This window comes from Salmo trutta, chromosome 20, assembly GCF_901001165.1.
Source record: "Salmo trutta chromosome 20, fSalTru1.1, whole genome shotgun sequence".
Lineage (NCBI taxonomy): Eukaryota > Metazoa > Chordata > Actinopteri > Salmoniformes > Salmonidae > Salmo > Salmo trutta.
The window spans coordinates 54,984,233-54,998,510 of NC_042976.1; the positions used below are offsets into that span (position 1 = coordinate 54,984,233).

General features: G+C 41.1%; 1 protein-coding gene across 8 annotated transcripts in view; it reads right to left on the reverse strand.

The window, feature by feature from the left end:
• The window catches only part of mycbp2 (MYC binding protein 2), a 347,166-nt gene that overhangs the window by 280,608 nt on the left and 52,280 nt on the right, over positions 1-14,278 (reverse strand). For all 8 annotated transcript variants that reach the window (XM_029703702.1, XM_029703697.1, XM_029703701.1 and 5 more), the window contains 2 exons: positions 10,536-10,778; positions 8,115-8,186 (listed from right to left, as the gene is read on the reverse strand). In XM_029703702.1, coding sequence (XP_029559562.1) covers positions 8,115-8,186; positions 10,536-10,778 — 315 coding nt within the window. The remainder of the gene's footprint in view (positions 1-8,114; positions 8,187-10,535; positions 10,779-14,278) is intronic.

The following is a 14,278-nucleotide window of genomic DNA, read 5'->3' on the forward strand; positions in this document are numbered from 1 at the left end:
CCGGCGCCCCTGGTTACCCTCCCCTTTCGAAACGTTTTGAAACACAATGCAATCGTCCCCCTCGAATCTTATTGGAGCTCTCGTTGAAAAAGGCCCTACAGATTTATGTTATACAACGTTTGACATGTTTGAACGAACATAAATAAGAAAAAAATGCATTTTGTTGAAAGAGTAGCCCCGCGCACGTCGGAACTTTTGGTTCAGCCTTCAGAACGCGCTAACAACAACAAGCTAATGGAACATAAAGGATGAACTTTTTCGAACGAAAATACATTTGTTGTGGACCTGGGATTCCTGGAAGTGCCTAAGGATGAAGATAATCAAAGGTAAGGGATTATTGACAATAGTATACAAGACTAGATTTGATATGCGATTGTTCCAAGATGGCTAGCCTATTGCTATTGCTAGCCTATTGTTCTGAGTATCGCATCCCCTTTTATCGCAAAGTGTGATTACCCAGTAAAGTTATTTTTAAATCTGGCATTACAGGTGCTTTCAAGAGATATTCATCTATAAATCTTAGAATGACAATATTACATTTTAAAAATGTTTTCGAATAGTAATTTAGTAAATTGTAGCACTGTTTCACCGGATGCATTTGAGGGAAAATAGTTAGTCAACGTTACGTGCCGATGTAAAATGCTGTTTTTATATATAAATATGAACTTTATCGAACAAAATAATGCATGCATTGTGTAACATGATGTCCTAGGTGTGTCATCTGATGAAGTTTGTAAAAGGTTAGTGCTGCATTTAGCTGCTTTTTGGTTATTTGTGATGCATGTGGTTGGTCGGAAAATGGCTATGTGGCTACTTTTACGATATACTCCTCTAACATAATCTAATGTTTTGCTTTTGCTGTAAAGCCTTTTTGAAAATCGGACAACGTGGTTCGATTCAGGAGAGGTGTATCTATAAAACTATATAATTTGAAAAAAAATTTTTTAATTAAATTTTGTTATGCTAATGGCGATAGGATTTTTCGCTGGATGTCCGTCGAGGCCGCACAGGGGTTAAACATATGCAATGCACTTCCTTATAAATTCACTCACCAAGTCAGCGTATTGGTCGATGTTATTCTCTGAGGCTGGCTGGAACATATCCCAGTCCACATGATCAAAACAATCTTGAAGCGTGGATTCCGATTGGTCACATCGGAATCCACATCCTGTGAGTTTCTGCCTATAAGATGGCAGGAGCAAGATGGCGTCGTGGTCGGATTTGCCGGGAGGGCGGGGAAGGGCTTTGTATGCATCGTGGAAGTTAGAGTAGCAGTGGTCGAGTGGATTATCTCCGGGCGTAGTGCAATAAATATTCTGATAGAATTTAGGTAGCCTTGTTCTCAAATGTACTTTGTTAAAATCCCCAGCTACAATAAATGCAGCCTCAGGATATATGGTTTCCAATATACATAGAGTCCAATGAAGTTCCTTTCTTTTTCTTGGTGTCTGCTTGAGGGGGAATGTACACAGCTGTGACGATAACTAACGAGAATTCACTTGGAAGGTAATATGGCCGGCATTTGATTGTGAGGAATTCTAGGTCAGGTGAGCAGAAGGACTTGAGTTCCTGTATGTTGTTATGATTACACCATGAGTCAATTACATCATGAAGCATACACTCCCACCCTTCCTCTTTCCAGATAGGTGTTAATCTCTGTCGGCTCGATGCATGGAGAAGCCCGGTGGCTGAACCGATTCCGACAACATATCACGAAAAAGTCGTGTTTCCATGAAACAGAGAATGTTGCAATCTGATGTCTCTCTAGAAGGCAACCCTTTCTCAAATTTCGTCTACCTTTTTTTATTTCACCTTTATTTAACCAGGTAGGCAAGTTGAGAACAAGTTCTCATTTATTATTGCGACCTGGCCAAGATAAAGCAAAGCAGTTTGAGACATACAACAACACAGTTACACATGGAGTAAAACAAACATACAGTCAAGTTGTCAAGAGACTGGACATTGGTGAGTAGTACACTCGGGAGCTGTGGGCGATGTGCACGTCTACGGAGCCTGACCAGGAGGCTGCGCCGTCTGCGGCGCCGTCGTCTTGGGTCGGCTTCTGGGATTAACATCTCTAGGGTCGGCGGGACGAAATCGTTCCACCTAGTCAACAGCCAGTGGAATCCTGTGGCGCGTTATTCAAATACCTTAGAAATGCTATTACTTCAATTTCTCAAACATATGACTATTTTACACCATTTTAAAGACAAGACTCTCGTTAATCTAACCACACTGTCCGATTTCAAAAAGGCTTTACAACGAAAGCAAAACATTAGATTATGTCAGCAGAGTAACCAGCCAGAAATAATCAGACACCCATTTTTCAAGCTAGCATAATGTCACAAAAACCCAAACCACAGCTAAATGCAGCACTAACCTTTGATGATCTTCATCAGATGACACACCTAGGACATTATGTTATACAATGCATGCATGTTTTGTTCAATCAAGTTCATATTTATATCAAAAACCAGCTTTTTACATTAGCATGTGACGTTCAGAACTAGCATACCCCCCGCAAACGTCCGGTGAATTTACTAAAAATGTACTAAATTACTCACGATAAACGTTCACAAAAAGCATAACAATTATTTTAAGAATTACAGATACAGAACTCCTCTATGCACTCGACATGTCCGATTTTAAAATAGCTTTTCGGTGAAAGCACATTTTGCAATATTCTGAGTAGATAGCCCGGCATCACAGGGCTAGCTATTTAGACACCCAGCAAGTTTAGCACTCACCAAAGTCAGATTTACTATAAGAAAAATGTTATTACCTTTGGTGTTCTTCGTCAGAATGCACTCCCAGGACTTCTACTTCAATAACAAATGTTGGTTTGGTCCCAAATAATCCATAGTTATATCCAAATATCCTCTGTTTTGTTCGTGCGTTCAAGACACTATCCGAATGGTAAAGAAGGGTGACGAGCACGACGCATTTCGTGACAAAAAAATTCTAAATATTCCATTACCGTACTTCGAAGCATGTCAACCACTGTTTAAAATGAATTTTTATGCCATTTTTCTCGTAAAAAAAGCGATAATATTCTGACCGGGAAATCGTTTTTTATTACAAAGAGAGCTAAAGTAAAAGCATGGGATCCCCTCATGCACGAGCCTCAGTCTGATGGCCCTCTGATAGAGCACTTGCCAAAAGCGCTAGTGTTTCAGCCTGGGGCTGGAATTACATCATTCAGCTTTTTCCCGGGTTCTGAGAGCCTATGGGAGCCGTAGGAAGTGTCACGTAACAGCAGAGATCCCCTGTTTTGGATAGAGATGATCAAGGAGGGCAAGAAATGGTCAGACAGGCCACTTCCTGTAAGGAATCTTCTCAGGTTTTTGCCTGCCATAAGAGTTCTGTTATACTCACAGACACCATTCAAACAGTTTTAGAAACTTTAGGGTGTTTTCTATCCAAAGCCAATAATTATATGCATATTCTAGTTACTGGGCAGGAGTAGTAACCAAATTAAATCGCGTACGTTTTTTTATCCGGCCGTGCAAATACTGCCCCCTATCCCCAACAGGTTAAACAGACGCCTCACAAGTCCTCAACGGTCACCTCTTCACTGTTGACATTGAGACTGGTGTTTTGCGGGTACTATTTATTGAAGCTACATGTTGAGGACTTGTGAGGCATCTGTTTCTTAAACTAGACACTAATGTACTTGTCCTCTTGCTCAGTTGTGCACCAGGGCCTCCCACTCTTTTTATTCTGATTAGAGACATTTTGTGCTGTTCTGTGAAGGGAGTAGTACACGGCTTTGTACGAGATCTTCAGTTTCTTGGCAATTTCTTGCATGGAATAGCTTTCATTTCTCAGAACAAGAATAGACTGACGAGTTTCAGAAGAAAGTAATTTGTTCTTGCCATGTTGAGCCTATAATCGAACCCACAAATGCTGATGCGCCAGATACTCAACTAGTCTAAAGAAGGCCAGATTTATTGCTTCTTTAATCATAAGTTTTCAGCTGTGCTAACTGCAAAAGGGTTTTCTAATGATCAATTCGCTTTTTAAAATGATAAACTTGGATTAGCTAACACAACGTGCCATTGGAACACAGGAATGATGGTTGTTGATAATGGGCCTCTGTACTCCTATGTAGATATTCCATTAAAAAATCTGCTATTTCCAGCTACAAAAGCCATTTACAACATTAAAACATGTTAAGGTGTAGGGGGCAATATTTTCACGGACGGATGAAAAATGTACCCAAATTAAACTGGTTACTACTCTGGCCCAGAAACTAGAATATGCATATTATTAGTAGATTTGGATAGAAAAAACTCTGAAGTTTCTAAAACTGTTTGAATGATGTCTGTGAGAATAATAGAACTCATATGGCAGGCAAAAACCTGAGAAAAATCCAACCAGGAAGTGGAAAGTCTGAGAACTGTAGTTCTTCATTTGAATCTCTATCGAAACTACAGTGTCTGTGGGGTCACGTTGCACTTCCTAAGGCTTCAATTGGCTGTCAAAAGCCTTCAGAAAGTTTTTTCATCCGTCTCCTGTAACTGGGCAGAGAAAAGGAGCTCAGTCAATGAGTGGACTGCCTGAGGACCAAGGGATTGAAGATGCGCAATCCCACGAGTGCGCCGTTCCTTCTTTTTCTTCTTGAACTAATATGCTATTGTCCGGTTGGAATATTATCGCAATTTTACGTTAAAAATACCATAAAGATTGATTGTAAACAACATTTGACATGCTTCTAAGAACGGTAATGGAATATTTTGACTTTGTGTCTCAAATTGCGCTCGCGCGTTATGCCTTTGGATAGTGACCTGAACGCACGAACAAAACGGAGGTATTTGGACATAAATATGGATTATTTTGAACAAAAATACAATTTCTTGTGGAAGTAGCAGTCCTGCGAGTGCATTCTGACTAAGATCAGCAAAGGTAAGAGAATATTTATAATACTAATTCTGAGTTTAGGTGACCCCAGAACTTGGCGGGTGTCTGCATAGCTTGCTTTGATGGCGAGCTATGTACTCAGAATATTGAAAAATGTGCTTTCGCCGAAAAGCTATTTTAAAATCTGACACAGCGGTTGCATAAAGAAGAACTGTATCTATAATTCTTTAAATAATTGTTATGTATTTTGTCAACGTTTATGGTGAGTATTTTTGTAAATTGATGTGCACATTCACCGGCAGTTTTGGTGGGAATACATTTTCTGAACATCATGCGCCAATGTAAAATGCTGTTTTTGGATATAAATATGAATTTTATCGAACAAAACATACATGTATTGTGTAACATGATGTCCTAGGAGTGTCATCTGATGAAGATCGTCAAAGGTTAGTGCTTCATTTAGCTGTGTTTTAGGTATTTGTGACAAATCTCCTTGCTTGGAAAATGGCTGTGTGGTTATTTTTGTCTATGTACTCTCCTAACATAATCTAATGTTTTGCTTTCGCTGTAAAGCCTTTTTGATATCGGACAATGTTGTTACATTAAGGAGAAGTTTATCTTTAAAATGGTGTAAAATAGTCGTATGTTTGAGAAATTGAAATTATTCGATTTTTTATGTTTTGTATTTCGCACCCTGCTGTTCCATTGGATGTTGGCAACCCTCTTACGTCCCTCTTACTGCCCTGAATGCCTCTGCTGACCCTACAGCTGTTGTATGCAGTAATCATATGCCTATGAAGCTGAGTTATACTGTTAGCACTGGGGTGGTGTGCCCAAGCAGGAAGTCCAGTGTGCAGATCACCCTGCACTAACATAAATAACCCAAGCATCTCTACCTCTGCTAAGCTTCCCAGTAAAGCAAGAAAAACATTCAAGCATCCCAGAAAAGTGTGAAAAAATATCACACGTATACCAATGTAGCTTAAAAGATTATATTTTCGGACACTCTCTGAAAGTAACTTAGTACCTTTGATACAGTGGTAGCAATACATGGTTATAAGAGCAACAGAAAATACAGAAATGTCAAAGGTGGAGGTGTGGCTGTTTATATTCAGAACCACATTCTTGTAATGCTTAGAGAGGATCTCATGTTAAATACTGTTGAAGTAATATGGCTGCAGGTTTATCTACCTTACCTAAAGCCTATTTTGGTGGGAAGCTGCTATAGACCAAGTGCTAACAGTTAGTATCTGGATAACGTGTGAAATGCTTGATAATGTACACTACCGTTCAAAAGTTTGTGGTCACTTAGAATGTCCTTGTTTTTGAAAGAAAAGCAATTTTTTTGTCCATAACACCAAATGTATCATAAATACTGTGTAGATGTTGTTACTTACATTGTGTATTCCAACGCCCCTGGGATAATGTGCATTTGCTGAAGCATTATGATGACTCAGCGACACAATGGTAGGGATTAACTGAGCTGGGCTTGGGTCATTGATAAGTCATTGTCTCAACGCAGCCTTATAATGCCGTGAAAGGATCAAGGAACGCAAATGATTTGGGTTGATCCCAGTGTTTTGAATGAAGTACAGTGAGAGAATTTTAGAGTAGATGTTGTTAAACTGTAGCATACCTCTGTTTAGTTTACATAAAAGCAAATGTTTTGCCTGAGACAAAGGCGACCATTCGCACAATCATGCTCATAAGAAATTAGGTGGTGTTTAACGCTACGCTATTATATTCAGTTCTGTTACAGATGTAGGATCTTAATCTGGTAACACTGTTGTTGCTGAGAAATGTCCTGCGCTGCAGGAAATGCAGATGAGTGTCGTGATTTACAATAATTTCACAGAAAACCTGCACTAACACATGGTTATATAAACAGTATTGCACTTTTCATTTTCATGTAACCAAAATCTGGCCAGCTAATAGCCTAACCACCGATCAAGCAACATTAGGAACTAAACGTTCAAATCCTGATGCTGCAGGATTATTTTGCTGCAATAATACTGGTCAAATTATCATCCTACATCTGTATATAGAATACTATAATTATGTGATCTTGCAGACATTGATTCAGATCTGATCTAACTTTACTAAACGAGCACCATTCACCAGAGTCGCCTGTTCTCCGAGCAGCCGAACGAGTAAAGAGGCGTAAAGTAGAGAATCCCGCACGAGCGCAAACTTCAGACCTTTAGCTGTTGGGAAAAGAGATCCAGAAGTTGGATCCGCAGGAACTCCATAGAAACAAACAGTGCCTCATCAATAAATGTTATTTTGGGGGTAAAGATCTATTCCTTCCTAAACCCCTAAAGGGATTCAGTAGGAGCAGAATCGTTATCAACTTACCGTAAATTCCGGACTATAAGCCGCAACTTTTTTCCCACGCTTTGAGCCTCGCGGCTTAAACAATGACGCGGCTAATATATGGATTTTTCCCGCTTTCAATTTTTATATATTTTTTTAAAAACACATTCTGTGACGTGCTCAGTTTTTTGGCGGCATGAAGCTTTCATTAGACCAATGAAATTGCCGAACGGGTTAAGGTCAAACAACTTTTTGTTTACTGTTTAGATTAAATCGAGCGCTCTCAAACTTCCCATCATTCTGATTACGGTAGTCATTTTCTCACCCTCATCATGGCAAAGACAGAGAAATGCATATGATGCAGCTTTCAAGTTGAAGGCGATTGATCTGGCTGTTGGAAAAGGAAATAGAGCTGCTGCACGGGAGCTTGGTCTTAATGAGTCGATGATAAGACGTTGGAAACAGCAGCGTGAGGAATTGACTCAGTGCAAAAAGACAACTAAAGCTTACTGCAAATGTTTTATTTTTGTTACAAGCCGTGTTTCGTTAAAGCCTATTTATTTTTGTTACAAGCCGTGTTTCGTTAAAGTCTGTGTAAAGTTAATTTGTTTCAATGTACCGGTAGGCACCTGCGGCTTATAGACATGTGTGGCTTATTTATGTTCCAAATAATACTTTTTTTAAAATTCAGTGGGTGCGGCTTATATTCAGGTGCGCTTAATAGTCTGGAAACTACGGTAAGCATTTAATGCATACAGATCAGCAACCATGTTTATTGGGTTAAATAGGGGGTGATCCAAATCTATGCAGTCTGCAAACATCAGTACGACTATACAACAACCATAACTAGTGATGAAATAGAATTCCAGGTTCCCTACAGTCTTTGTTTTCATAATGTGGAATCAAAATTAAGATTAACACAAAAATTGAAGTTAAATTACCTGAGCGAAGCCCAACCATGATCTCTTCTCCATCTGATTCCTGAAGCATGATGTGGAATTATACACATGGCCCTGGAATACACACACACTGATCCAATGTTAGAGTGCAATCCCAAATGCACAGCCAAATGTTCCCTTTCCAGATGATTCGATATGTACAGTTAGTCCTATATCGACATAACCTGAAAGGCCGCTCAGCAAGGAAGAAGCCACTGTTCCAAAACCCCCTTAACAAGCAAGACTACGGTTTGCAACTGCACATGGGGACAAAGATCAAACTTTTTGAGTTTAAATGTAATTAGCTAAGGTGTGTGTGTGTGTGTGTGTGTGTGTGTGTGTGTGTGTGTGTGTGTGTGTATGTATATCTATATATATCTATATTTATATATATACAGTTGAAGTCGGAAGTTTACATACACCTTAGCCAAATACATTTAAACTCGGTTTTTCACAATTCCTGACATTTAATCCTGGTAAAAAATGCTGTCTTAGGTCAGTTAGGATCACCACTTTATTTTTAGAATGTGAAATATCAGAATAACAGTAGAGATTTAATTCAGCTTTTATTTCTTTCATCACATTCCCAATGGGTCAAAAGTTTACATACACTCAATTAGTATTTGGTAGCATTGCCTTTAAATTGTTTAACTTGGGTCAAACGTTTCGGGTAACCTTCCAGAAGCTTCCCACAATACGTTGGGGGAATTTTGGACCACTCCTGACAGAGGTGGTGTAACTGAGTCAGGTTTGCAGGCCTCCTTGCCCACACAAGCTTTTTCAGTTCTGCCCACAGGGCTTTGTGATGGCCACTTCAACACCTCGACTTTGTTGTCCTTAAGCCATTTTGCCACAACTTTGGAAGTACACTTGGGGTCATTGTCCATTTGGAAGATCCATTTGCGACCAAGCTTTAACTTCCTGACTGATGTCTTGAGATGTTGCGTCAATATATCCACAGTTCTCCTGCCTCATGATGCCATCTATTTGGTGAAGTGCACCAGTCCCTCCTGCAGCAAAGCACCCCCACAACATGATGCTACCACCCCCGGTTGGGATGGTGTTCTTCGGCTTGCAAGCCTCCCCCTTTTTCCTCCAAACATAACGAATGTAATTATGGCCAAACAGTTCTATTTTTGTTTCATCAGACCAGAGGACATTTCTCCAAAAACTACGATCTTTGTCCCCATGTGCAGTTGCAAACCACAGTCTGGCTTTCTATCGCGGTTTTGGAGCAGTGGCTTCTTCCCTGATAACCAAGCCTTTCAGGTTATGTCGATATAGGACTCGTTTTACTGTGGATATAGATACTTTTGTACCCGTTTCCTCCAGCATCTTCACAAGGTCCTTTGCTGTTGTTCTGGGATTGATATGCACTTTTCGCACCAAAGTACGTTCATCTCTAGGAGACAGAACGCGTCTCCTTCCTGAGCGGTATGACGGCTGCGTGGTCCCATGGTGTTTATAATTGCATACTATTGTTTGTACAGATGAGCGTGGTACCTTCAGGCATCTGGAAATTGCTCCCAAGGATGAACCAGACTTGGAGGTCTACAATTTTTTCTGAGGTCTTGACTGATTTCTTTTGATTTTCCCATGATGTCAATCAAAGAAGCACTGAGTTTGAAGGTAGGCCTTGAAATACATCCACAGGTACACTTCCAATTGACTCAAATTATGTCAATTAGCCCATCAGAAGCTTCTAAAGCCATGACATTTTCTGGAATCTTCCAAGCTGTTTAAAGGCATAGTCAACTTAGTGTATGTAAACCTCTGAACCACTGAAATTGATATAATGAATTATAAGTGAAATAATCTGTAAACAATTGTTGGAAAAATTACTTGTGTCATGCACAAAGTAGATGTCCTAACCGACTTGCCAAAACTATAGTTTTTTTAACAAGAAATTGGTTGAAAAACAAGTTAACGACTCCAACCTAAGTGTATGTAAACTTCCGACTTCAACTGTACATATACACACACACACACACACATTTTTTTGTTATATATACACAAAAGCATGCGGACACCCCTTCAAGTTAGTGGATTTAACTATTTCAGCCAAACCAGTTGCAGACAGGGGTATGAAATCAAGCACACCGCCATGCAATCTCCATACACAAACATTGGCAGTAGAATGGCCTTACTGAAGAGCTCAGTGACTTTCAACATGGCACAGTTATAGGATGCCACCTTTCCAACATCTAGTGGAAAGCCTTCCCAGAAGATTGGAGGTTGTTATAGCATCAAACTCCATATTAATGCCCATGATTGTGGAATGATATATTTGACAAACAGCTGTCCACATACTTTTGTCCATGTGTATCTTGTATGCTCATGGATTAGTTTGTATTGACTACTATACAAGTGTAATAAATCACACTAGAAAAAAGTACTCTCACGAAGACATCCCACCCTACCTACCCTGACGGTGCCACTGTAGCCGGAGCCCACTTTGAAGAGGCCGTCCTTGCAGAGCAGGTAGAGGAAAGAGCCGTCGGTCTGCAGCAGGCAGCGCTCATCCTCATTGACGGTCACCTCCTTCAGTACCCACTTGTTCATCAGTGCCGCCCGCTTGATGCCGTTGCCGAACCAATCTTGGATCTGGATCTTGCCCACCAGCACGGCCTGCACGCTCCTCTGTAACGCGTTCAGAATGGTCGGCACCTGGGACGAAGGGGAGGGAAGAATAAAGATTAAGAATGAAGAATTAATGAAATTAACTAGAATAGAAATGGGAGAAAATGAAAGGACCGTTTTGGCTGCCTTAACTGTCGAGTGTTTTGTAGAAAGGTCTGGTTTGATATCAGGGCTCCAGAGTGCAACCATTTTAGGGCTGTCCCCCCAAAAATGTAATCTTGGTCAACCAAGAGTTGTCTGTTCTTTCGACCAATCGATTGGTCTGCATTTTAAAACGTGTATTTTTCCATATATTCACACGTGTTTTAATCAATTCAAATAAACTCAGCAAAAAAGGAAAGTTCCACAGACATGTGACTAAACAGAAATGGAATAATGTGTCCCTGAACAAACGGGAGGGTCAAAATCAAAAGTAACAGTCAGCATTTGGTGTGGCCACCAGCTGCATTAAGTACTGCAGTGCGTCTCCTCTTCATGGACTGCACCAGATTTGCCAGTTCTTGCTATGAGATGTTACCCCACTCTTCCACATTTCTGGGGGGGAATGGCCCTAGCCCTCACCTTCCGATCCAACAGGTCCCAGACGTGTTCAGGTGATTGAGATCCGGGCTCTTCGCTGGCCATGGCAAAAACACTGACATTCCTGTCTTGCAGGAAATCACACACAGAACGAGCAGTATGGCTGGTGGCATTGTCATGCTGGAGGGTCATGTCAGGATGAGCCTGCAGGAAGGGTACCACATGAGGGAGGAGGATGTCTTCCTTCCCTGTTACGCACAGCATTGAGATTGCCTGCAATGACAACAAGTTCAGTCTGATGATGCTGTGACACACCGCCCCAGACCATGACGGATCCTCCACCTCCAAAATCGATCCCGCTCCAGAGTACAGGCCTCGGTGTAATGCTCATTCCTTCGACGATAAATGCGAATCCAACCATCGCCCCATGTGAGACAAAACCGTGACTCGTCAGTGAAGAGCACTTTTTGCCAGTCCTGTCTGGTCCAGCGTCACTGGGTTTGTGCCCATAGGCGACGTTGTTGCAGGGGGTGATGTAAGGCAGGTCCACACCAGACAACAGGCCTACAAGCCCTGAGTCTAGCCTCTCTCAGCCTATTGCGGACAGTCTGAGCACTGATGGAGGGATTGAACAATCCCCCAATTTGTGCCACAGTTTAGACTACCGATAGATGCTGCAGTCAGTCAGAGTTGAGTCCTATTGTAAAGTGTAGCTTAATGGCCAAAAAAGGGCCAACCTGCAATGTATTCGACGCTTAAGTACTGTAAAGTTGTACATTTCTAACTCAATATCAAGGAAAGCCAGGAATGAGTAGAGTGATGTTCCTGCTTCTGTTGCCTATTTGAGAGTTTATTTAATATCCTACTGATTCTGTGATCACCAAACCTTATGCAACTGCAAAAGGTCTAATAAAGCAATTTCACAAATTCATCTGTTTTTAAACTTGGCTATGAGAGTGACAAAATGTATTAAATTAAGGTTGCACATTTTGGGGAATATTCAGAGGTGGAAACTTTGTGAGAATATATGGGAATTAACAGGAATAGATACAAATGAATAACATTTAAATAGATGTTTTTTGTATTGGATATATTTACCATATATGGAAACAGAAACCTTTTACCTTATCATAAGTAGACATGATTAAATCCTTCCAATATAAATAAAAAAACAATTTAGTCACAAATTGAACTTTAATTAAATGAGTTGACTCTTCACATGGGATGATTTAACTGAACAACAAAAGAAAGGGAATATTGAATGATCCATCACATCTCCCAAAAACGTTATCAACATACAGTGCTTTGCGAAAGTATTCACCCACCCTTGGCATTTTTCCTATGTTGTTGCCTTACAATCTGGAATTAAAATGGATTTTTGGGGGGGTTGTATCATTTCATTTACACAACATGCCTACCACTTTGAAGATGCAAAATATTTTTTATTATGAAACAAACAAGAAATAAGACAAACTGAAAACTTGAGCGTGCATAACTATTCAGTCTTTTGGCGAACACCGAACGTGTTTGCTTATTTTTTTCTTTAAGCAATGTCTTTTTTCTGGCCACTCCTCCATAAAACCCAGATCGGTGGAGTTTTCGGCTTAAAGTGGTCCTATGGACAGATACTCCAATCTCCGCTGTGGAGCTTTGCAGCTCCTTCAGGGTTATCTTTGGTCTCTTTGTTGCCTCTGAATAATGCCCTCCTTGCCTGGTCTGTAAATTTTGGTGGGCGGCCCTCTATTGGCAGGTTTGTTGTGGTGCCATATTCTTTACATTATTTAATAATGGATTTAAAATGTTGCTCCGTTGGATGTTCAAAGTTTCAGATATTTCTTTATAACACAACCCTGATCTGTATTTCTCCACAACTTAGTCCCTGACCTGTTTGGAGAGCTCCTTGGTCTTCATGGTGCCGCTTGCTACGTGGTGCCCCTTGCTTAGTGGAGTAGCAGACTCTGGGGCCTTTCAGAACAGGTGCATATGTACTGAGATCATGTGACACTTAGATTACACAGAGGTGGACTTTATTTAATTAATTATGTGACTTCTGAAGGTAATTGGTTGCACCAGTTCTTATTTAGGGGCTTCATAGCAAAAGGGGTGAAAACATATGCCTCATCTTCATTGTCACTTTCCAACCTTGTTGAGGATGGCTTGTTGTCAGACTCAAAAAGCCTCAAATTTGCCCAGATGGCCACCAATTTTTCAACCCTTGTATTGGTCAGCCTGTTGTGTGTGTGTGTGTGTGCGTGTGCGTGTGCGTGTGTGTGTGTGTGTTCGCAAACAAGGACCAGTTGTGCTTCGTGGCGGATGATGTTGGTGGGATTTGGAGGATGATGGAGACAACGGGAAAGAGCCTCGGATGCACAAAGTCCCTTCCACCAGGTGGCTGATGAGATATGTTGGCACGACTGTCATATTGCATCTCCATCCCAAAGCCCTTACTTGGAAGTGTACTTTGCTAGACTGCCAAGAACCTCTCTCTCATCCAGGCCAAGGTGGCGAGACACAGCAGTGATGACACCATAGGCTTTGTTGATATCTGCGCAAGGCAGGATGCTCTTGCCAGCATACTTGGGGTCCAACTTATACGCTGCGGCGTGTATGGGCTTCAGGCAGAAGTCTTCACTTTTGATGTATTTCAGAACTGCAGTTCCTCTGCTTGAAACAGTGAAATAGGCAGGGCAGTACAGATTTCTTGTATTACATCTGCAAGCAGAGTCTGAAAGTCAGACAGGGTGGCATTGTCTCCCTCAATCCGTGCAATGGCTACTGCTATAGGTTTCAGGAGTTTTAGGCTGCTTACCACTCTCCAAAAATACATAATCCAGGAGGATCCTCTTGATGGGGCTGTCCATATCGGCAGACTGTGATATGGCCATTTCTTGGAGACTCCTTCCCCTCAAGGAGACTGACAAACGTGATGGCAACACCACCCCAATAGGTGTTGCTGGGCAGCTTCAACGTGGTGCTCTTATTCTTCTCACTTTGCTTGCTGAGGTAGA